The sequence below is a fragment of the Magallana gigas genome, chromosome 5 (assembly GCF_963853765.1).
Source record: "Magallana gigas chromosome 5, xbMagGiga1.1, whole genome shotgun sequence".
Lineage (NCBI taxonomy): Eukaryota > Metazoa > Mollusca > Bivalvia > Ostreida > Ostreidae > Magallana > Magallana gigas.
Genome location: NC_088857.1, coordinates 25,456,017 through 25,482,704, shown reverse-complemented (window position 1 = coordinate 25,482,704; position 26,688 = coordinate 25,456,017). Strand labels below are relative to the sequence as shown.

The following is a 26,688-nucleotide window of genomic DNA, read 5'->3' as shown; positions in this document are numbered from 1 at the left end:
ACGGAGACAGTCGAGCGTCTGGTTGATGAACTCTGGTGTAGAAACACATACGACTACAAAATTGTCTAAATTATTTGTACCATTTAAAATCTGACTATTTTCAAGCTACTTAAAAATAATTTTCCTTGAAAAACAATGCTTCTGAATACATTAAATCTAAGTTATCGGTTATTTTCAAGTACTACCGGTAAGTCTTGCCAGCGATTATGATTTGTGCTTTCGTCCAAACACCGTTTCTCTTCCAGCTTGCCAGAGTAGCTGCATAGGAGAGTTCATAAAAATCAACTCCCAAAAATTACATAATAAATCCCAATTATTTTCGAATAGGGTGCTTCTTTTAACCCCAAGGAACCCCAAGGAACCCCAAGGAAACCCCAAGGAACCCCAAGGAAACCCCAAGGAACCTCAAGGATACCCCAAGGAACCCCAATGACAAAATTAATAAATTTTAATACCCAAGGGGTCTTATTGGACTTCAAGGGTCACCTCTTAGTACCCCAAGGGTACCCCAAGGAACCCCAAGGAACCCCAAGGAAACCCATAAGAACCCCATGGAACCCAAATGATAAAGTTATTAACCAGTGATACCCCAGGGGTCTCATTCGAATCAAAGGCTCACCCCAAGGTACCCCAGTGATAGAAATTAATAACTATTTATACCCAAGGGGTCTCATTTGAATCCAAGGGTCACCTCGTAGTACCCCAAGGATACCCCAAGGAACCCCAAGTATACTCATTAGAACCCCAAGTAACCCCAATAATAGAAATTAGTAACTAGTGATACCCCAGGAGTCTCATTATACCCCTATACCCCCACAAATGAAGTTTAAGGGGGTATATTGGTTTCACCCTGTCTGTCCGTCTGTCCGTCCGTCTGTAGATGCAACTTTGTCCCCCCCTATAGAATTTTTTACTACTGCATGGAACAGTCTGAAAATTTGTACATATGTTGATCACCATCTGAAGATGTGCACCTGTAAGTTTTTTAGGATCAGACAAGATTTAATGATTTTATGGCAGTTTTCATTTTCCTCATTCTATATATTGTTCACTGATGTTGAAAAGTAAGGGAGGTAATCCTTACAGATTTTATTAATTAATTTATAGCATTAATATACCCTAAAATATATTTATATAAATACATTCAAATGGAGGTTTTTTGTCTTTATGCGTTAACTAAATTTATCTTTTATAAGTATTATATCAACTGACAATGCAGAATTTTTGTTTGTCAATGATAAATTCTTAGGAGCTGGCTTAATTCATTTGTCCCAAGGGGGCCATTATCTGAGCCATGGTTTAGATGGAGCATGTGTGTATGGAAAATTTATAATCTGTAAAATGGGCAGTGGCTTTGGGGCTAATTTAAAAGGAAATAAATAATAACATTATTAAAATAAAGAAGTGAACTATTTTTAGAAGTTGTTTAAATTTATTAGTCATGCAAGTAAATTGATGAAGTGACCCTATAGGGAATTTAATTTAAATTATAGATTTAAAATTACTGATATGATTGTAGTGTTTCCGCAATTTTAAAATTGTTTGTAATATTAAATTTTCTTTCTTACATATTTTTACATAGTATGGTAATTATGGTAATGTTTTGGGAGTTTATTAAATTTAACAAGCCTGTCAAAGAATATCATATATAAAGTCCTATGGGATCAATTTTCTGATATGGAGTTCCATTGTACCATAGCAGAAAGTGAGGAAAATTTGAAACAACTAACTGCATCTGATAAGACTCTTATTAGAAAGATATTCAAAGTTTTATCAACAGAAGAGCATTGCTTGGCTACCGGTATTTCCATTTACTACAAAGGGTGGGATTATTGTCATTTTGTTGGTTTTTCATTAAAACAATTAAATAAAAAAAAATATCATCAGATACATTAATTTGTAAATATATTACTGTTATACATATGTATTTAAAGTGATAAGTACCCCAAAGAACCCAAATGAATCCCAAGTATACCAATGAGAACCCAAAGGATACCCATAGATACTTCAATGGTGGAAAGTAAATTTGATGACCAAGGCCGGTCTCATTAAAAATCAAAGGGTCACTCCTGATACCCCAAGGATACCCCAATTATAAAAATTGATAACTATTGATACCCCAGGATACTCATTGGAGTCCAAAGGTCAACTATTGGTACCCCAAGGATACCTGTAGGAACCCCAATTGCAAGGTACCCAATTGATAGAATTTAATAACCACCCCAATGGTTGTACTGTAAAACATATTACTAATAAATACCCAATTACTCAATGGAATATCATAAAAACATCTGGGCAACCCAAGGAACACTTGTGATACCCCAATACATACTGGTATGATAAAAATAATGTTTCTCCTGACTTAAAATATCTGTTCACTTTGGATGAATTTAACAATTAGTGTTGTCAAATCAGTTGAAAATCATAATCGAGTACCGTTAATCAGCAGAATTTGTTGTCTCTTACCAACTGATGATCAGCCAATATTGAATCAGTAACAAATTATATCAAATTCATGAAAATAGGGCACTAAATTTTATGTCCCCACAAGGAAGTCTGCAATTCTTCCGGTGAACCATTCATATGAACACTTAATATGACAATGTTTCTTCGGTGAAATTTTCAAATGAAGTGGAGAAAGATATTGTTCAGTTACAAAGACCCAAACTTGTTTTACTATTGACATAGGGGGTGTTACCCTTATTGGAGTACTTTTGAGAAAAGACAAGAAGTGATCATGGAAGTGTGGAGTGGGGTTATCTCCCCTTCGTGGGTACAACACAATGGATTGACCCATTATGCATGCAGAATGTTCACCTGAGAGGCACCAAAATACCTGTTAACTGCAGGTAGACACCCGTTGTATATTGGTGGTAGCTCTTGGACAGGGATTAAAGGGCCAACATAACCCTTTACATGTATACACAATGGCTTCACCATCACTGTTGCAATATATTTACCAACACCTACATCTCCTTGTTTATTGGTAGACAACCCTTGTGAATTTTGGGTGTCTTCCCACTTTGCTATAATTCTGAAATTTTTATGGGTGACTGATTTTAGCTAAGTGGGAATGGTGCTCAGGTAAGGGTTTCAAAGAACAAAGGAAATTAATTACAGGTAAATTATAGTCTGTTCAATTATTGACCTTAAGCAAATTTTTAATAAAAAAAAAATAACAGGCAGTTTTTTGAGATTATGTTTAAAATAAAGTTAAAAAAATTAATTAGATACTTGTAATAGAAGTAAATTTTGATAATTAACCAGGGTTTGTTATATCATGATTGATCGTACAAGCTAATTTTTATTTCATGTAAAATTACTCAATATTCATTCTTTTGAGGAGAAGGAAAACTATGACATTACTACCCCTTCTATGTCCCTTACCTTGAAAAAATAAACATTATATGGTTCAAGTTTTGGGCTGTTGATTTTAATAATGAAAAAAACTATATATGTTAATTTTATAAGAAATGCAGAGGAATTATCATGTACATCATACAATTTGGCTATAGTGGTTATGATATAAAAGAATTAAATGCTCAACAACATGCATGTACATTTAGGACTACATTTTCAGACTGATGGAACTATTTCAATATTTTACCCCTGAAATTCAGAAAAATTCTTGTAAAAGGACTATATATATGATATGGGCCTAAAATGGCCCCCTAAAATGAACATCATCATTTTTCTTTGTACAGATATATATGTGATGTTTTTACATAATGTTCATTTTGATTCAACTGCCCAGAATTTAGAAATATGACATCGTAAAGACAACCTTTTCCTGCCATTTTTAGCATAAAACAGCTTGTTTTCAAGCAGTTTTTCTTTCAGAAAAAATAGAGAGCATGCTTGAACAAACAAAATATTTTAATCAGAGATGTATCTAGCCAAGGCTAATAAGTGACAAAAAAATGTTCCCTGTTCAAGCATGCCCTCTATATTTCCCATTCATAAAAAGATAAGAAAAATGTAAATTTTTGACTGATTTTGATTGAAATATAGAAATAGCGTCACTTCTGACATCATTTTCTGCCAGTGAGTGCAAAAAAATCAAAAAAATAGGTGAAAAATAAATTTTACATTAACTCTTATAAAATATAACATAACATATTATTGTACCTGAAACACTTTAAAAAATTGCGAATAATGGGGGCCAAATTTAACTCATATCATATATATAGTTCTTTCGTACTTCAAATCACCATCTACCAGTTGAAGTGGGAAGATGGGAAGGTATCCCATTAAATGAAAGATTTTGTCCTCTCTGTTACAAAAAACGTATTGTCGATGAATTTCATTATATTTTAGAATGTGATGCAATATCACAAGTCCGAAACAAATTTATAGACAAAAATTTTTCGGCTAGACCAAATGTGTTTTAAAGTATTACATATTAGGGTATCCTTGGGGTTGTATGGTGTATCAAGAGTTATAAATCTGTATGATAAGGGTATCTTTTGGAGTTCCTTGGGATTTCTGTGGGGTTCCCTAGGGTTTATAGAGGTTTTGAGTCCCCAGTGGTATCAAGAATTTTTAATTTGAATTATTAGGCTATATCCTTGGGGTTCCATTGGGTTCTATGGGGTATCAAGTTTTATGAATCTGTATTATAAGGGTATCCTTTAAGTTCCTTGGGGTATCCATGGGGTTCCGTGGGATACCTAATGGTGTCTGGGATATCAAAAAGCCTTGAGGGTGTATCCAGAGATATAAAATTGTGTTATTAGGGTATCCTTGGGGTTCATTTGGGTATCAAAAGTTATATTACTGGGTATCCTTGGAGTTCCTTGAGGTATCCATAGGGTGTGTCAGGGAAAACAATGGGGTATCTGTATTATTACTATTAGAGTACTATTAGGGTATCCTTTAGGTTTCTTGGGGTACCCATGGGGTTCCCTGGGATACTTTGTGATTTATCTAGGATATCAAAGAGACCCAAAAAGTATCAAGAGATATAGTGTATCCTTGGAGTTCCATAGGATATCAAGAGTTATAAAATTTATATAACCAATACATCTATAAGAGTATCCCTAGAGTTCCTTGGGGTATCCGTGGGTTTTGTCTGAGATACCAATGAGTCCCTATGGGTATCAAGAATTCAAATTTGTATTATTAAGTTATCCTTTTAGTTCCTTTAGGTATCCTTGGGGTTCTGTGGTGTATCAAGAGTTATGAATATGTATTTGTAGGGTATTCATGGAGTTCCTTGGGATATCCCTGGGGTTCCCTGGGATTCTTAGAGGTGTATCTGGAATACCAATGAGTCCCCAGGGTTATCAAGAGTTTTAAATTTGTATTACAACGTATTACGGTATCCTTGGGGTTCTATGGAGTATCAAGATTTATGATTCTGTATTATTAGGGTATTCTTGGAGTTCCTTGGGATATCCATGGGGTTCCCTGGGATTCCTAGAGGTGTATCTGGAATACCAATGAGTCCCCAGGGTTATCAAGAGTTTTACATTTGTATTACAATGTATTAGGGTATCCTTGGGGTTCTATGGAGTATTAAGAGTTATGATTCTGTATTATTAGGGTATTCTTGGAGTTCCTTGGGATATCAATGGGGTTCCCTGGGATTCCTAGAGGTGTATCTGGAATGCCAATGAGTCCTCAGGGTTAATAAGAGTTTTAAATTTGTATTATTAGGGTATCCTTGGGGTTCTATGGAGTATCAAGAGTTATGATTCTGTATTATTAGGGTATTCTTGGAGTTTCTTGGGATATCCCTGAAGTTCCCTGTGGTTCTTAGAGGAGTGTCTGGAATACCAGTGAGTCCCCAGGGGTACCAAGAGTTTAAAATTTGTATTATTAGGGTATCCTTGAGGTTCCTTGGGGTTCTATGGTGTATCAGGAGTTATAAATCTGTATTATTAGGTTATCTTTGGGGTTCCTTGGGGTATAATTGGGGTACCAAGGGTAAGGGGTGACCCTTGCACTCTAATGAGACTCCCTTGGGTATCAATATTTATTCATTTCTGTTATTGGAGTATCCTTGGGGTTCCTTGGGGTTTCCTTGGGGTTCCTTGGGGTTCCTTGGGGTTAAAAGACGTGCCGCATCAACTCTGTTTTTTAATATCAAAATTAAACTTAAACTTAAAACCTGGTGATAAAAACCTCTAGATAAAAGACTTTTCAGTGAGTGAGATATAAATGTCGTTGTGATTCTAGATATCAAGAGTTAGGTTAACAAATGAGCCCTTCATTGTTTTAAATCTGAAATAGATGAAACATTTTATATTATGCATGCACTTAAGCTTACCACAGTTGATTTCATCACTATTGTCTGAGCAATCGTTATCACCATCACATAACCAAGATTGCTTCACACACCGGTGATTTTGGCAGGTGAAATATTCATCTGGGCATGAGGGTCCTAAGTTTTGGAAAGAAAAATTGAGATCAGTGCAGATGCCTAAAATTAAGTATTTCCTCTTAAGCTTTTATGCAATGCAGAAAGCCATATGCCACCATTGGCAGCATTCACAGAACATAACTTAGTTGAACTACACACTGTTTTAAACTCCATAAGCTCAGATTTTCTTTGACTGATCTTTTTTAAAAATAAATTTCAAATTAAAAGAATGATATAAAAATATTAACATATATGTTATTGTTACATATTGCAGATACAAAAAGTATACACTATGGTACATGTAATGTTAACTGCTGACAACTAACCCGTTTTAACAATGTATCAGGTTTATATTACCATATTTGATCAAACAATAGTCTGAAGGAGATAAAGATGGACATGCACATGAAGCTTTAAGGAGGCTTGATGGTCAACTAATTAGCCATCAGATCTATCAAAAATTTGAAAACATGATTTGTTAAGCTATAAACAGATATATTAAGCTATATATTAGAGAGTAAACAAAAATTTCATAAATTTTACATTTTAAATTAAAAATTGGGCATTATATGTAAAGCTCAACCTCTACATCTAAAGTAGATCAATACAGTCTAAGAATGGTCACAACCATCGATCCTAGCTCTTAAAGGGATCCTTCATTCTAACACGCCACTATATATATAGCCTTATATGTTCTTACCACAGGTGAGTTCATCGCTGTTGTTCCCACAGTCGTTGTCCTTGTCACACACCCAGTGGTGGGGGATACAGATACAGTTACCACAGGAGAACAGGTGGTTGGGGCACAGACACACCTCAGAATTGCCACCACTCGTCTGTGGCCAAACATGATCTGAAAAACAGACACAACTATACCTATAGCAGCTTTAATTTAGCTCCTGAATTGAGGCCAGACAAGACCTTTCTTCCATTATTTTCTATGTTTCCTTATCTCTGCATTGTGAAGATTTTAACATTTTTTTTTTATGTTGTATGCAGTGGGTTTTTTTTCTTCACCGATTTGATACTGGGAGCTGGGGCCCTTTCAACTGGGAAAAATAGTGACAAAACAGGAAATTTTGGAAAATTTGTTTTTATTGATTACGATGAAACCTAATTACTTCTATCATTTATTCAAATATGTTAGACTAATGTACCAAAAATTTAAGCCCCAGTACACCCTATGTAACAAAGCTATTGTTATGAAGCATCATTAAAAGAATTCATATCATGAATTTCATAAACCTATAGGCATCTTTCATTTACTAGATCTTGACCTTAAATGAAATTGGGAATTTTCCTGAAATTGGGAAAATGATAGGAAATTTCCAATTGGCACTGGGGCCGAATTTCGGACCCAAATCAGGCCCAAAAAACACTGATATGAAATATTAATAATAATTCTTTTTTGATATAATATTTTTTCAATGGATAATATATGTTAATACTTTTTTTCAATGCATTCATTAGTTTCATTTGCATGCTATTATAAGAAAAATCATAATAATTCTTTTTCGATATAATATTTTTTCAATGGATAATATATGCTAATACTTTTTTTTAATGCATTCATTAATAATTTCATTTGCATGCTATTATAAGAAAAATCATAATAATTCTTTTTCGATATAATATTTTTTCAATGGATAATATATGCTAATACTTTTTTTAATGCATTCATTAATTTCATTTGCATGCTATTTTAAGAAAAATCCAAAACTACAAAATTAGTCTGGTAATGTACACACACATCAAAAACTGAGGAATGTCTCGTGTGTCCTTAAGTAAGTCCTTTTACTGAGGTTTTTAGCTACAGAGACACAAAAAAGGAGGGGGCATGTACATATGGAAAGGAAATTTTACTTAAGATCTTCTTGAAACTGTAGCAAGGACTGCACCTGGAGAAATGTCAGAGCTAGCTGATAAGGATCAAAGATTTGCTATACTCTAACAAGCTAATTTATGTGCCCATGAAGTGTTTATCCTCTCTAGGATAAATCCTCATCTTAGAGTATGGAACATGCCTACTTGTGATGGCCTGCTAACTACTTAGCTACATGAACAATTTGTTTAGAAAAACAAAATCGTCAAATGATAACATTAAACGTGGACTTACCAATGAAAACATTGGCAAAATAGCTTGTCAATGTAAATATACAAAATGAACAGATCTTATAGGTCAACTCTGAATGTGTGGATATAACATTGAAGTTTCAAAATCAGACTCCATATTCTCCTCTAGACTAGCTTGTTGATGTGAGGAAGATGGTTAGTGTGTGTTATGTAACACAGGAGTCAACTATTTATATCAGAAATTCCTCTCTCATCACTCTGGTACAGCCTGCATGGTTATCAACCACTACACACAGGCAGGTTAAACACAAATTTAAAAAACCACCCTGCTCATTATCTACTTGTTACAAAGCAGATTGTAAACTTTGGAGTTCCTAAGGTTTCGGCTGTAAATAATTCAACTGACAATACAGTAATATTTAAAAATACATTAAAAATTCTATAAATTTGTACATCATGCAAATCTCATTAAAAAAAATGACATAAATTTCTCCGTGCAAATGTAAATTAAAGTATAGCTTCCTTCAATGATTTGTTTTATCAGGGGATATATTTATGCCAACTTCATCAGATAAGTGGATCATTTAAAACGTGACCAAAATTATAGATTCTTTTTAAATTGGAATAAAATTTGTCCGAAAAATATGGTAAATCATGATTAGAAGAAAAAGATTTTTCTCTCACCACTGTGGTCAGACCAATCTGAATATGATGCCAGATAGCCCAGTTGGAAGAGCACCTGAATAGAGATTCAGGGGGCCCTGGGTTCAAATCCCAGCCTGGTCCGTCATTTCTCCCATCCCATTACATTTGTTGTAGCATGCCAACCCCTGGAACTGACAACTAGGTTCTATCTCCTCAAAAGAGCATGGGGTGATCTGGACAAAAATCATTTCTAAGGGGCCCCAATTATGAAACACATTTAAGTTGTCCTTAATTATTGCTCTTATGGATTTTGTACAGTCACATGTATAATAATTAATACTTAATTTATTCACCATACAAGTACTATGTATATGTGGGAAGATTTGAATTCTATAGTCAGAGATTTCTCTGGGTCAGTATTCTGCAACTCATTCTTGCATCGGACCTACAAGGTATACCTATCTCCTATAAGGCAAACAAATAATTATCAATGGAAAATCAATGAGTTTTCAATGATTTTGTGTAAACCATCACGTTTCCATTAATTCAGCATTGAGAGATGACATCATTTAACTGGTGCAAACTAATATGCTTAAATTTCAATGGTGTTTCAATGTACTTTCACCAAGTTTCACTGTGTTTTAACTGGAAACTGGAAATTAATTCAATGTTTTTTTCTTGGTAGACAATTATAATGCCATTTAATGTGATACATTGGTAACTGGAAAAGCGATGGTGTTTCAATGGTCATTTATAAACTTCAGAAATAATGGCGACATTGCTGATTTCCATTGTTTGAGTAACTGTATACATAACCATGTGCAATGAGGCATGGTTATGTTATTATTACTAATCAATTATCATGTTAACTTGAAATGTTTTTCTTTTTTATTTCATAAGAAGTAGCTATTTGGTCACACATAAACAGTTTGTCTATATATAAAGAACTGTATAAAGTTAATGTACAAAGCCTATAAAACTTGGAGAACTTTCATTGCAAATGCGCTGAAGGAGCAATTAACATTTTCAAGAGTGATTTTTTTATGAATTGTTTTTCAGTTCAGTTTAAAGTTGAAAATTATTGTTGCATCTATGTGGACCATTTTGTATGAACTCTCTTTTGTTAACGTTAAGTTACATTTAGATCTGATGCAGCTCAGCTGATTTGTGATGCACCGTAAGCTCAAACACAGCATCCATTTGATAGCCTATACTGTACTGCTACACATGCCTATATTATAGCACACTCAAAAAAAGTACACTTACCAATAATATAGACACACAGAACAAGTGCTGTGGTCAAACTCTTCATTTTACATATCCTTTAGAGTCACAACATTTCTCCTTTTCAGGCTTTTGTGTATGTACACAACACACAACAAAATTAAAATGAAAGAAAAAACTAAGACGGACAGAATAGAGATTCCCGGAAAGTTCTACGCAGTAACTGAGCGGATCTAGTTAGGGGGGGGGTGTGAGTAGAGGAGGGTGGCCGGACCCATTTTAAAAATTCACATAGTAAATAACCGAAAATATGCATCGGAACCTGGGCAAATTTAAATATCCCTGGCGGACGAAACGATACTGTATCTCGCATAGCCCCCTAACTCCGTCACTACCCTAACTCCGTAACTTTCGGGAAATTCCTCGCCGTTTGAAATCAAGTACGATTATGACGTCATTTTTTACATGTCAAAAATCTTTAAATTAAATGTCAACAATTTGCAACGGTTAAATTTAAGAATATGTCAAAAAATAACAGAATTAAACCTTGTTCATTTTATGCACCAAGAATTGTGTGAAATCAGCTAAACTTTTTCACGGGTGCACTAAAATATCGATATTTCTGACATGCGGGCCCATTCGATCATTTACGGTGGTCAGCCATTTTTAGAGAGCTCAAGATTAAACATTTCACAGGTAATGCATTTTTGATTAAGGTAATTAGTACATTTTTTTCAGACCACAATAGCCTTTATGCACTACTCTTGATGATAACGTCAAATCGCTCATGCCGATACTTTTGCCTTATACAGGGTATCGCATAGCCCCCTAACTCCGTCACTACCCTAACTCCGTCACTTTCGGGAAACTCCTCGCCGTTTGAAATCAAGTTCGATTATGACGTCATTTTTTGCATGTCAAAAATCTTTAATCAAATGTCAACAATTTGCAACGGTTAAATTTAAGAATGTGTCAAAAAATAACAGAATTAAACCTTGTTCATTTTATGCACCATTAATAGCGTGAAATCAGCTAAAACTTTTTCACGGGTGCACTAAAATATCGATATTTCTGACATGCAGGCCCATTCGATCATTTACGGTGGTCAGTCATTTCAAGAGAGGTCAAGATGAAACATTTCACTTGTAATACATCTTGGATTAAGGTAATTAATACATTTTTTTCAGTCCGCAATAGCCTTTATGCACTACTCTTGATGATAACGTCAAATCGCTCATGCCGATACTTTTGCCTTATACAGGGTTACAGATATATCCGGTATATCGCTATTTAGAATATGCTACATTTCTAAAAATGTAATAAATAAATTATGTGATAAGTAATATATTAATTAATGATATAAAATATTTGAAATATGTAAGGACATAAATCAAACGGCATCCATACATTCTGAAAAGACCATTGTGGTTGTTGTTACATGGACCCATTTTTTATTCTGGCGATCATTTCATTTCGATGAAATTAAATACAATTTATATTGTAAGTACCATTTTTACTTATTATAACTTGGCCTAGATACAAATGAAGTTTTAGCTAAATTGTTAATGTGTCTTCATTCCCTGCCATATCATAGAGCATGTGGGTGACGGAGTTAGGTTCATAAGATATAATAAGCACGCGTGATAAACGTCGTATTCAGAGGGCTTATTTGAATAAAAATAAAAATATTTTTGTTAATTATTTTATAAATTATATTGTTTCAGATTATATTAAGTGATTGCAAATGATAAAAACCGCAAAAAATAATTTACAGAGAAACGCGGGAGGTTTTCTGCTTATGGTGACGGAGTTTGGGTACTCGGGGATATAGATATATCCGGTAGATCGCTATTTAGAATATGCTACATTTCTAAAAATGTAATAAATAAATAATATAATAGGTAATATATTAGTTAATGATATAAAATATTTGAAATATATAAGGACATAAATCAAACGGCATCCATACATTCTGAAAAGGCCATTGTGATTGTTGTTACATGAACCCATTTTTTATTCTGGCGATCATTTCATTTCGGTGAAATAAAGTTCAATTTAAATTGTATGCACCATTTTTACTTATTATAACTTGGCCTAGATACAAATTGAGTTTTAACTTAATTGTTAATGTGTCTTCATTCTCTGCCATATCATAGAGCATGTGGGTGACGTAGTTAGGTTCATAAGATATAATAAGCACGCGTGATAAACGTCGTACTCAGAGGGCTTATTTGAATAAAAATAAAAATATTTTTGTTAATAATTTTATAAATTATATTGTTTCAGATTATATATAGGCCTAGTGATTGCAAATGATAAAAACCACAAAAAATAATTTACAGAGAAACGCGGGAGGTTTTCTGCTTATGGTGACGGAGTTTGGGTACTCGGGGATACCCGTCCCTCATCTGAAAAAAATGTTCTGGATCTTGATCTGCATATGCAGAGTTCCTCCAAGCTTGTTGGTACAAAAGCAAATCCTTGATCCGCTCCTCGTGTCAATTAGTTACACAGATTCGCTTAAAATTGAATATGTGCTTTAAATAATTTGATGCACGCGGGTTGTTTCCAAACGACTCTTTGCGCACCCCCCCCCCCCCCAAAAAAAAAAGAAACCTTGTTATGCGAGGCAATAAGAGGGCATTAAATTGGAGTTAACTAATAATTTATTTACACGGAAAATGCAATAACATAAGAATAAATAAAGACACTTGATGACATTTTTTCTGGTTGATATAATATCTGCAGACATGTATACATGTATGTTTATTTGCTTAAATACTTACAACAAACATTTGTTTTCCTTCGGACTGAAATGTCATATTTTCATTGGATTAAACATGGCACGTGATTGCCTCATATATCTCTATGTAGGTTCTTTGAGGATTAATATTTTAGTCTGTCCCAAGATATTTTGGATTCACATTTTGCTTAATTGCTTGATATTTAGAAATACCTCAGGGTTCAAACGATGTTCATTCAAAAGTATAAAAAATTTCCAAAATTTCTCAGTCGAAACGCCCCTGTTGTCGTATCAGGTTTCAATACAATGCTAAAAAATGTGATGTCTATGGAGATTTTGTATTGCAGCAAGCCCGGATGATAACGTTGAAAAATTGCGCGATGTATTCCGAATGTATTCCGAACGGAGTAAAGATGTAAACATTCCCATTATAAATCTCCGTAAGGAATCTGTTTTCGTTCCTGTGAATTTTTTTGAGTGACAATTGATAATGTGTCAATGAAATTATCTTGGAAATTATCCCTTTCAACTATTACAAGTGCACTTCTTTCACAGGTATGTGTATTTTTTTTTTAAATCGTCCAAATGTGCTGCATAAATATCTTGGGACAGACTATAGGCAATATGGCCGTCATTGGCCGCCGCCTCACTCATCTCGGTATTTCATATTATTTAACATAGAAACCGTGTTCAGTAAGTCCTTAAAACATTTAGAGTAGTGGCCCTTTGAAATTATTTTTAACACTAGAGTAGTAGCCCTTTGAATTTTGACGTCACATTGTTGTGTCTGGAGAAGAACAAAATGGCAGCGTCTTTGCTCAAATCTCTGCAGAGGTTTTAAAATTGAATAGCAACAAAACATTGTAAGTAATATGGGTGAAGCAAAGGTTTTTAAAGCGTTCTTGAAAAATGGTATTGATAATTTTGAAGAGTTTGAATGAGTTTAATTGGACGAGATGTAAGGCATCTTGTACATGGCTTTGCGTAGATCACCGCTATTTGTGAATGAATATGTCCTCGGGAAAACAAAACACTTATTAGGTTAGTTACTGACTCACTACGGAAATATATTGGGTTGATCAATCTCATAGACGGCTCGGCTTCGCCTCGCCATCTATGAGTAGATCAACCCAATATATTTCCGTAGTGAGTCAGTAACTAACCTATAATAAGTAATAATACATTTAAATACGGACAACTTTTCTTACATTTATCTTCATTACATGTTTCAAAAAATTGAAAAATCATGCATGGTTAACATTTTTTTAAATCCTGAAATACCAACCTTTGTTACTGTGAAAAGATGATTCAAATCAGAAACATAAATAACATTATAATTCCAAAATATTTTTTGATAGGTCCTAAATGGGCTTCCGTATTTATGTCTCTGTTCAAATATATAAACAATTTATATGACGGAGAATTTTTTAAACGTTGACTCTAATATTCGACAACCAAATATGATCTGGAAATGGGGATGCAGTTTTCATCTGACTGGCCAGAGACTATTTCGTATCAAAAATAAGAGCTAGGGATGACAAATTTAGACCCCTACTGGCCCTTGATTTGAGGGGCCAGCCTCTTTTTTGATGATATGACGTGATTTTGATTTTTTACTATTTTTTCCCCAAAAGTGTTTAGAAACTCTGTACCGTTCTTGAGATATCTGGACAATAAAATAGTTTCAGGGTCCAACCAGTTATCTGCTTATTGGGTTCATTAAATGAAAGTTTGACATATCGATAAATTGGCTGAGCTGTTTTGTAATAACATTAATAATGGGGGCCGATGATGTAGATCAAGCTGCCAACAATTTTTCAGAAACATTTTTATCGCATATTAGGAAATCTGTTCCCGAAAAAACTGTAACTATCAGACCCAAAGATAAACCATGGTTTGACTCAGCCTTACGGAAAGAGATTAGACAAAGAAACCGTTTAATATGGAACGCCATGGCTGCCTTATAGCGTAAAACTATAGGTACATTATGTCAAATTATCATTACATTATGTCAAAGTCCATTACGTGGTGTGAATATAGCTTTACGCTAGGTCAAACCGTTATTATGTGATGTCAAAAGCACGTTAGGTGAAGTGAACATGTCTTTACATTATGTCAATTTTTTACGTTGTGATGTAAAATCATCCTTACGTTATGCCAACATTGTACAACCAAAGGTCAATACATCATGACATTATTTCGACACTGTATTACATGGGGCGAATGTATCCTTACATTATGTCAACATTTTATTACATGCTTTCAATATATCCTTACAATATATCAACACCGCAGTACGTATCGCGATTCTATCCTTACATTATGTCAACATTTTATCACTTTATGTCAAAAGTACATTACTTGATACGAAAATGTCTTGACTTTTTGTCTAAACTTTATTACGTGATGTAAATAAGTCTTTACATTAGGCAAATTCTCTATTCCGTGATGTATACGCTCTATTACTTTAAGTCGAAACATAATTAAGAAACATAATTTCCGCTGAGAGCGGAAAACCTTACTATATTATTCTGAAAAAAATTTCAAATTATTTTTTTTTTCTTCTAGACGCCAACTTTGATCCTTAATATCTCGCTCGTTTGTTCACTGATTGTTTTGAAAGTTTCAGGACTGATAACATGCCGCGTGATGTTGTCGTTGCATATTTTAGTTGAGGAAAATCCCTATCCGGTTTTGAGTTATTCCCCTTTAAGTAAAATTTAACGACTTCTTTTGTCCAGGGGGTTTAGCTTTAACGATGACTGGCAGAGTCTCAAAGATGGGCTGGTTTGGAAGCTAATACATTGAATTTGTGCGAGATATATTTTATTTATTATTTAAATGCAAATAAAAGGGAAGGTATAGATGTTGAAACAAAGGTAAGAAAAAAAATCAAAAAAATTCGCGTATTTTCCGTGTTAGTTTTCTACCTGATACAAATTTGTTATAACATGTATTTTAAAAGTTCTTGGTCTTACCCAGACCTTTCATTCGGTATACCGAAAAAGGGGCTGGCCCTTATAATTAGGGAGTTTGAGGCGTCCAAAGTTTCTTATCAATAACTTAAAAAGGAATAAACATTTCTAATGCATTATTTAAGCAAAGTTGTAAAGAAATTAATTTTGAATCCTTCTATAGTAATTAATTTAATGTTTTCGTAATTTATAGTCAGTATTTGCAGAAACAATTGTTGTCAGTTCGGTCCATTTGTGTGGGGGTGCGCACGTTTATGAGGTTATGAAAGGGCTTCTTGTAATGCACTAACTGATACATGTAGCGCGCAAAAATAATTCCACATAAAATTCCCAAATGTTTTATACATATGTACATTTTCATTTCATATAGATAAACCTCTTTGACCTTATTTTTGTTGTTTGTTTCATAACTGTGCCCCTGTCTATATTTAGATGCATTACGAGACTCAGGTAACCGACGCTAGCTGTATTCAGGCCGTCGCCTAGACGACAGTGCATTAACGCCCCACTGTGTTACTGTAACAGAGACATTTTGAATTGTTTCAGTACTGGGAGATGTGTTAATAAAATGGTTCCAATGCATGGTAATTAAACTCAACTTTTCTACAATACGTATACAACAAAACTCGGTTATAACGAAGTCACTGGGACCTAAGAAATTACTTCGTTATATCCGTAATTCGTTATAACCGTATAAGAAATTCATTAAATTTACATAGCTGGGGATCCAAGATGACTTCGCTATATCCGTAAATTCGCAATATCCGTGTTCGTACTAAACGAGTTTTACTGTGTACACGGCCGTCATATAAAGCACAATGTGTATTACTGTCATGACAAATGTACGCTGGCAATTTAAACGAACGCGGGATTGCTCCCGATAGAACATACTGATTTGCGATGGATATAATATAATTATCATCGTGGAGATGATTTTAAAAAGTGAACTTAATATTCGTTTACGATAATATTTGAATCCAAAGCCGCTAGTTTTAAGTTACGGTTATTAGGGATATTAATTATGACTTGCCCCGCGTTTCAGGTTTTTTACTTGCAAAACGTCTACAAACGAAAATACCAAACAACCTTCAGCAGCAACTTATAAATTATTTATTACATACACAATTCTAAAGAGGTAATTAAATAAATTTTATAACTGCTTTATACTTGTATTCGCTATCTTCCATGGAAATAAGTGGCATGGAAAAAATGTTGTTCAATGTTCATCAAATACGCTGTAGCCTTAGCAATCGAAAATAATTAACAAACTGTATATTGATAGATTGACATCAGGCACGTAGCATCGTTTTTGAAAGTGGGGGGGCCAGACCCATCCAAAAAATCTTGACAAGCAAAAGAAAAAAAAAAGGGAAATTTAAAGTTCCCAAAAATCTTCAAAATCCTAATCCGTGGGGGGGGGGGGGGGGGGGGGGGGGGCTCAACTATACTTCCAAAATAAAATTCTTCCCTACCAATTTTTTTCCCCTCCAAATCATGAAATTCCTAATCCGTGGGGGGGGGGGGGGGGGGATTATTCAATTTGACTACTCATTTCCTTATTTTCATATCAAAATTTTACTAACTTCAAAAAAAGTGGGGGGGCCAACTCCATTATAACTCATTTTTTTATATGTAAATTTTAAAAAAAATTGTTGCTGCGAGAAAAAGTGGGGGGGGGCCAGGCCCCCCCTGGCCCCCCCTGATGCTACGTGCCTGGACATATCAACAAACATTCAGACCCGCAATGTGTTTTCTTACCAGATCTATAAAACGTAGACTCAATGACTGAATTCTTTACCGTTTTCCGTCTGGGTTATTTTGAATCACGTGTGTACGTTATGTGTAGCCATATAGATGAACACTTTAAGTGTTTAATTTTTAAAAGAAATTGTGTACATGCAGAGCAATGCAATGCTAGGACAATAAAATTCCAGCAATGTATATGGTGAGGCCGGTCAGACTGATACTGGTTCTGCTTGTTCTACAAATAGCGAATGTAAGACGAAGTATTTGGGTGTTATATTTTATACAAATCTTAAAAGCTTGCATTACTCAACAAAGTATTTTATTGGAATTATTCTTAGTTACCTTAGCTGCATATATGTACCGCTCGGTCTGTATCCCGGAAAAATTGACTACCATCCGAAATTTTTCATACAAGGTCTACAGACTTGCAGCTACATGTAACATTACCTTTAAAAATACATTTTAGAATTTGCCGCTGTTTATAAATTCATTAAAAAGACGCGCAGAATCAAGTGGTAATATGTCGTTTGATATGGGATTTATGACGTCTATTTATATTGTTTTCCTTAAAATTATTTCATTATTTCAAGCTTGTGGGTGGAATGAAATCAGTTTCACATGTTATATGACATAAAGATGTCCTCTCCCCACTTTTTCTCGAAGCAACTATTTTTATAAAATTTACATAAAAAAAATTGAATTATCATGGAGTTGCCCCCCCCCCCCCCCATTTTGGTAGCATGTAAAAAAAATGCTATGAAAATCATGAAATTATCAGTGAAATTTTGAAAAATTCAAAAAAAAAAATCTGTTTTTTTTTCTTGTCAAGATTTGTTGGATGAGTTTGCCCCCCCCCCCCCCCCCCCACTTTCAAAAACGATGCTACGCGCTTGGAAATTACTCATTTCTTTATTCCCCTCTTTAATAAACAAAACAAAATAACAAACATAACCGATCCAGATAAATATAATTACATGTATCAAAAATAAACTTAAAAAACAAACTACACATTCATCCTTCACCCACAATATTGCCACAACGATATTTCTCATCGTTGTAGACCCGTGTAACAATCTGTTAAGTAGGTGCTTGCACGAAAAAGAACCCCTTGCTGATCTACATTTTCATTAACGCATACAAAGAAAAAATATATTTTGATTTATTTTTGAATTTCTTTTGACGTAAAAAAAAAAAAAAGAGAAGAAATTGGTTCTCAGTCTCTCTTTATGCCTGTTTGTTAGCGGTTAATCCAAGTTCATTTTGAATACTGTAGACGTACTTTTGTCCGCGTGGTATTAATTTACGCTATGAACGCGGGCACAAGTTTTCCGCGGAATTTTTTCCCAGTGTACTTAAAGTGCATTTTGGAATTGCATTACATGAATAAGGATAATTGGATGTTACTACATTATAGAACACTTGCATATACGTGTACCCAGTGTATATCGTTTTTATCTATGCAAACTGTCAAACAATTTTGTATTGAGAATTCACATAATAAATAATTTAAATTATCTCCTAAAGATTTAAATTTTCTGTAAATTTACTTGCATGAAATTTAAACTTCTCCAAGCTTGAGATAACGACACGTGTCAGACGACAAATAGCCCCAAGCGGGTCTGTCTTTCAATGACCCAATTAATTACACGCTAAGACCCGTGTTTTTACTGCAATTTTTAGATCCCTTTCTACTCTGATTTTAAATTGATAAAACTGATCAACTCATAATTTAAACGAGATGTGAATCCATAAATTGACAGTTAATAAAGATTACCGTAAATGGTGTTTTAGACGATTTTAGCTAGCGTCGTAACATCTTGACGGCTAACTAATGACTACCGACCAGTGCACAACCGAAAATTACTGCTCACTGTGAACAGTTCTTACAATTTAAGTCCAAAGTTGAACAAATTCTAGGTAATGAAAATCGCTCAGAACTGTATTTAATAATAATTATTCAAATTATTTTTTTTTGTTCAAAGAATCCGCGTAAATTTTTACCCGCGGATTAAATTGATATTGTGATTCCGCGGAATTATGACCCCGTGGAAAAAAATACGTCTACAGTATCCTTTTGTAATTTAAAAAATGCGATGTAAATTTTTTTCATGCAATATTTCGGATAAAGCAATGAAGAGTTGTTTCTTGAAATTTTATTAAACCATAAAATTGTAAAATGCTAACATTGAAAATTGTGCCCGATTTCTTTCTTTTTTTTAAGGTAAAACTTTATTGATTTAAAAAATGATTCTTTGAGACAAACAAATTGACATAATCAATAAGAGTTTGACAATCTCTAACTGCAGGTCTGTAGCTTTTAGTCAGAAAAAGAATCGGATGGACGACCTAGGACACAGATCGTCCATCCGAATTTCTTGAAAATTGCCATTATTTTCGTACGCGGACGCAATACTCACCGAGACTAAATGGTTCGTATCTTAAGTTTTAAGTTTTAACTGCTTTGAAAGGTAATATTGGTTTTCTGATAATTATGAACATGAATAATTAAATAAAAATGGTTAAAAGTACAGTAAAATTTCCGGCATCGGTCTTCTCCGTGCGCGGATCTAGAAGGGGAAGGGTTCCAGACCCCCCCCCCCCCCCCAGCGAAATTTCTTTCAATTACGTGTACATTATAAACTTACCAAATATGCCTCGGACATCCCTTGGCAAACTCAAATAACCGTCTGACTTTTCAACCCCCACCCCGGAAAAATTTTCTGATCCGCGCATGTTCCACCTCCTCGAAATACAAAATTATTCTTCAAAACCCCTTGTAAAATTTCCAGGATCTCCGCATGCTAGTAAAAATGCTAGTAAAACGTTTGCCAATGGTCTTTTTACCTTCGTACCGGGCATAACCACAGTCCCACTCTTTGAATAAAATGCGGCGAATCAAACTAGGGACAACGTGTTAAGATCTGTATTTGCTCATAAACATGTAGTATCATCGTGCAAAATACACTGTTCAATTATAATTTTTTTTTTACTTTACTTGTAAAATTCAACACCTGTTTTGTAATTTTTTCTCACAGTTTATTTCTTACATAGTTACTTTTTTTATTTAGTGATTGACACTTTTCAGACTTTATATGTGATTTCAAAAAGACAGAGTGTCATGTCTCAAGGACTGTTAACCTCTTAAAACAACATTGTGCAATTATCAGATTTTCATTTCTTGGACATCAAAGACTCATTGAGTTTATTTAATTATTTTATATCTGTGAACCTTTCACTCAGCTTACTTATATCATTACCTGTCAATTGCAATTTATACTCATTATTAAGATTCTTATAAATAGTTATGTACAATTGTCAATGCGCAGTCTGGAATACGGCGGCCAGCCCCGGCCACGTCCTACTCTCCCAGAGTCTTGAGTCCGGAGGCCACTTCTGGCCATATCCGACTTGTTTGTAACATGTCTGTCTGTTAAAGTGTTGCCATCGTTGAGTCTCGTCCAATAATGTGGAATCCTGCATCAATTGCCTGTTTATTTTTCTGAAACTGTATACTGGTGGACCTTCGGGAATATGGCAAACCTACCCTTCGTTTTAGCTTACGGCCCACAGCGCGCCCCAACCATTTACCTTATACACTTTACGCCAACATTCCCTCACCCGGTTCGTACTGCACACGACCGATGCAGATCCAGACGAATTCTCTATCACCGTAAAATCTACGCGGTCACAGAAATATAATACTTTGTTTCTCAGTGTTTACACATCTAATATTGTACTGTGGTCAGCTATCAATTTTTTGTAATACGTCACAAGTATGACGCAGCTACGACGGAAAACCTAATCGTTGCTTGCAACGAGCTCGTCTCTAGTTCCGTTATACAAACACGAAATCCTTGGTCTTTATATATTTGTCATGTTTTAAATTCAAAATTTACAACATAACACATATATAGAAACGGTACGCCGATTTACCCAAATGGACCCATGCAGAAAAACCCCAACAGTAGATACTAGTAAGAAGCAGTGATTTAATCATACTAGAATGAAAATTTATATAGGCCTATAATAGGTCTTCTGAAAGCTGTAAAAGACTTAGTTGCTGACAATTTAATTTCCCGAGAGTGAATGAACATCTACGTATTTAAACATTGAATTTATAGTTTAGATAGACCTAAGTTATAAGAATAAGACTTAAAATCCAAGTTTTCTCGTGCTCATCGGCCCTTGAATATTTAAAATGAAATGGATATAAAATCTAAAATTAACCCCTTTATTGTTTTGTTTTTTTTGGGGGGGGGGGTTAAAATTTAATTTTTGATTTATACTTTTTTTACTTCAAGAATATTCAAATTACGTTCGTTACTACACACTCAGTCATTTAGCAGTCAGGGTTCTTTATCGTTCCAAAGCCTGTATGTCGTGGCGCAGACACCCAGTGCATATTTAATTTTCTAAAATTTAGTTTCAAAGTATTTAGTAGTTAAAATAAAGTATTTAGTAGTTAAAAGTAAACGTTGCTATTGCTATCTTAAATTAAGGATACTGACCCTAACTACACATGTAGGTATGGCCGTTCTGCTACAAAATTATTATGCTATGAAAATGATTTTTTTCTTATTGCTGCAGAGGGGGTGGGAATGGTGTTTGTGGAGGGGGTACGCTACGTTCCTCTGAATAAATTTTCTCCTTTTTATCCAAGAGGGCACTTGATTACTTATATGAAATAAAATCTACAAATAAATTACAAGAGATCTTTAACCCCTTTAAAGACCTGCTCCATCTTGATATAGATGTTTTTTATGAAATGTTTGTTTTAGGTAATTGTTCAGACAGAGGGTATAAATCAGAAATATGTCATAATAAAAACGCACACAAATAAGAGAAGGGAACTGTATTCGCCGATTTCAGAATTATTATAAAGAAAGGCAAACACTTTTGGTAGAATCGGTACTGTCTTCAGGGTTTGCCTCATACATGTAACTTACTAATTTTTAATTAAATGAAATAATTCGACAGCATGAGTGTTAGTTTTTTGTAAACAGTTAAATGTATGATCATGTTACATATATTTTCGTTGTAAGTATAGAATAGGCGTGATAATAGGCTGAGAAGGAAATTTACGCTCATTCCGTTCTGTTCCGTTGAATACCAATATCCACAGGGGTAATAATATATTGCAGAACGTAACGGAACCAGAATCTTACAAATAAGTCAAGTACTGCTGACATTGTAATTTTAAAGATGGTATGCACGTATGCTTTGGAATGCGTTTCGTTTGTTTTAAATCTCTAACTAATAGAGAATATTTTTTTGCTAGCTTAAACTAGTTAGTAAGTTCTGCCGTGAAAATACTGTAATATGTTAACATTAGAGTAGTAAGTAATATAATTATGTATATTTTTCTTTAAACAACGAATTTAAACAATAAAATTAAAGATCAATCTTATTTTGAAATGAAATGAATAAAAACAAAATAAATCATTATTTTAAAATTTCTATTTTCCCATTGGATGACCCTTTACTGGTTCCGTTCTGTTCCACAAAGTTTCAATAACCCCTGGATACCTTTGGGTAAGCTTACCGTTTCCTTGTATATAGAAAGGCCGATGTATCCGTGTTCGCGTAACGAAATGATGTTTTACCTTAAAGTAATGGAGCATGTACATCATGAAATAGAAAACTGACCTACAGCAAAGACTTATTCACATCACGTTATTAAGTTTAGACATAACGTCATAAACTTATGACATCATGTTATAAAGGTTTGACATAATAAAACGACATATTTACACCATGTAATAAAGTGTTGATAAAATGTAAAAATGCATTGATATCATGTAATAAAATGTTGACATAATGTAAGGATAGAATCGGGATACGTACTGCGGTGTTGATATAATGTAAGGATACATTGAAAGCATGTAATAAAATGTTGACATAATGTAAGGATACATTCTCCCCATGTAATACAGTGTCGAAATAATGTCATGATGTATTGACCTTTGGTTGTACAATGTTGGCATAACGTAAGGATGATTTTACATCACAACATAAAAAGTTGACATAATGTAAAGACATGTTCACTTCACCTAACGTGCTTTTGACATCACGTAATAACGATTTGACCAAATGTAAAGATATATTCACACCACGTAATGGACTTTGACATAATGTAATGATAATTTGACATAATGTACCTATAGTCTAATGCTATAAGGCAGCCATGGCGTTCCATAGTTTAAGGAAGATTGCAATAAATTCTAGAAACGCTTTAGATATGCAAAAGTTTAAAAAATCACGCAATAAAGTTAACAATATGAAAAAGTATGCAATTGACAATTACTATAACAATTTAGAAATTAATCTTTTAGATTCCAGTAAAAATAATTCCAAATTATACTGGAGATTATTGAAGAATGTTTTTGATATTAAAATATCTACCGAAATTCCCCCATTGCAATTTGCCTTAAAAAACGGTAATCAATCCATAGCTTATACCAATACAGAAAAGGCTGAGGTTCTTAATGATTATTTTTCCTCCATTTCATGTTTAGACGACAATGACGCTAGATTACCTGAATTCAACTCTGAATGCAACAATTTTATTTGTGATGTATGTATTTCTGAACAAGATGTGATAGATATTATTTCAATCATTCAAGTAAACAAAGCTGTGGGGCAAGATAACATAAGTCATAAAATGCTTAAGAATACTATGTATACAATAGCAAAGCCTCTATGTTCATTATTTAATCGTTCTTTAAAAAACTGTACATTTCCAAGCTCCTGGAAAATATCCAATGTTTTACCTTTATATAAGAAAGGCGACTCATCAGAAATGTCGAATTATAGACCTGTTTCCTTATTAAGCTGTGTTTCTAAGATAATGGAACGAATTATTTTAAGACATGTATATAACTTTTTTCATGATAATAATCTTTTTTATAAGTATCAAGCTGGATTTTTACCGGGTCACTCTACTGTTTATCAGCTAATAGAAACGTACGACCATATTTTAAGAGCAATTGATCAAGGTCAATCTTGTTGTATGATTTTTTGCGACTTGTCAAAAGCATTTGACCGCGTTTGGCATAAAGGTTTATTGTTTAAACTCCATACCTATGGTATTACTGGAAATCTGTTCAAATGGTTTAATAGTTACCTTGTAAATAGAAAGCAAAGGGTTATGTATCGTGAAGTGCTGTCGTCTATTAAGTCTATTAATGCCGGAGTGCCTCAAGGCTCTGTCCTTGGTCCATTGTGTAAACGATATAGCAGATAACATGTTAACATTTTGCAGACTTTTTGCAGATGATAATAGCCTTCAACATGCTGCAATCAATGTACACGATATGGAATCGTATCTTAATCGGGATCTTTTAACTTTAGAGGCTTGGTCTAAGAAATGGCTTTTAAATTTTAATCCTTCAAAAACTAAGGCTGTTTATTTTAGTTATAAACCTAACACAGTAACCCCTACGCTAAAATTTCAAGGATGCGATTTGGAAATCGTGTCCACCCATAAACACTTAAGTGTTATATTTTCTGAGGACCTTTCCTGGTCATCTTATATAAATTCTATTATAGCAAATGCTCAAAAGAAATTGGGATTAATGAAAAAACTTAAATTTAAACTTAATAGAAAATCACTGTCACTATTATATACTTCATTTATAAGGCCTCAGTTAGAATATGCTTCTGATGTATGGGGCGGTTGTTCTATTAATGATTCAGACAAATTAGAAAAAATACAATTGATTGCAGCAAGAATTGTTACAGGTTTACCTATTTTTGCATCTCGGGAATCTCTTTACTTTGAAACAGGGTGGGAAACGCTTTATAGTAGAAGGAAAATATCCAGGCTAAAAACAATGTATAAAATTGACCGAAACCTTTTACCCAGTTATGTAATGGATATTTTTCCAAATAAGCGTGCTAATGTATCTAACTATTCTACCAGAAATGCACATAATTACATTATACCAAAATGTCGTTTGGAATTGTATAAATCTTCGTTTGTTCCTACTGTTGTTGATGAATGGAATGCGCTTTCAACGGATGTCCGTGGAAGCGACTCTGTTCGCATTTTTAAGGAAAAAATACATGTTTCTGTCAAAAATGAAAATGTACTTACATGTAGAACTAGACCTAATTTTTTTACATATGGGGATAGATTTTTGAATATCATTCACACTAAACTTCGTCACAATTGTGTACTAAATAATGATTTATTTCGATGTAATATTATCAACAGTCCACTCTGTTCGTGTGGTAAGCTCGAAGATACTTACCATTATTTTTTCACATGTAATAAATATAAAGATGCTAGAAATGATCTATTTAATGACGTTTTTCAAATTGTAAATCTTAACATTGTCAATACTCATGTTTTACTTTGGGGTGACAGTTCAATAAGTGACAATGAAAACAAGCATTTATTTACATTAGTTTATAATTTTATCAAAAAAAAATGAAAGATTTAACTGATCTTATAACTACTAGTACACCGTTGTTTACTATATACATGTCAATTGCATTTATGTATACGTCCATTCTATCCACTGACCTTTATTTATGTTGTGTACACATATTTTGTATTGGGAGAGGGCGGTCTAAGTTATAGAACTTGTGCCCAATCCCAATTGTATTTTGTACAATAAAAATATGTTCAAATCAAAGCTGTTTTGTAGAAATCGCGTGCACAAAATCGGTAAAAAAAGAAATTTCATCCAGGATCATGAAGCAAACTTAGACTCAAGTCCAAACTTGTAAACTGTCTTAATGTCTATTGATTGAAAACACTGACAAAATTGAAATGCTATTTTATAAATATTTATATATTGTAGGGGTAGTATTTTTCGATATATGACTTATTAAGCGACTGATTGATAAAAATTCAGGTGCCTGTGATACCACGAACGTCATCAGTAAATTATCAGATGAGAAATACCTATTTG

General features: G+C 33.9%; 1 protein-coding gene across 2 annotated transcripts in view; it reads right to left on the bottom strand.

Annotated features, from left to right (window-relative positions):
* LOC105336972 (low-density lipoprotein receptor-related protein 4) overlaps positions 1-10,485 on the bottom strand; it is a 64,221-nt gene extending 53,736 nt beyond the window's left edge. For both annotated transcript variants that reach the window (XM_034470956.2, XM_034470962.2), the window contains exons 1-3: positions 10,349-10,485; positions 7,065-7,217; positions 6,272-6,385 (exon numbers count right to left, since the gene is read on the bottom strand). In XM_034470956.2, the coding sequence (XP_034326847.2) occupies positions 6,272-6,385; positions 7,065-7,217; positions 10,349-10,394 (313 nt within the window). In that variant the 5' untranslated portion in view covers positions 10,395-10,485. The remainder of the gene's footprint in view (positions 1-6,271; positions 6,386-7,064; positions 7,218-10,348) is intronic.
* Between the last annotated feature and the right edge of the window lie 16,203 nt (positions 10,486-26,688).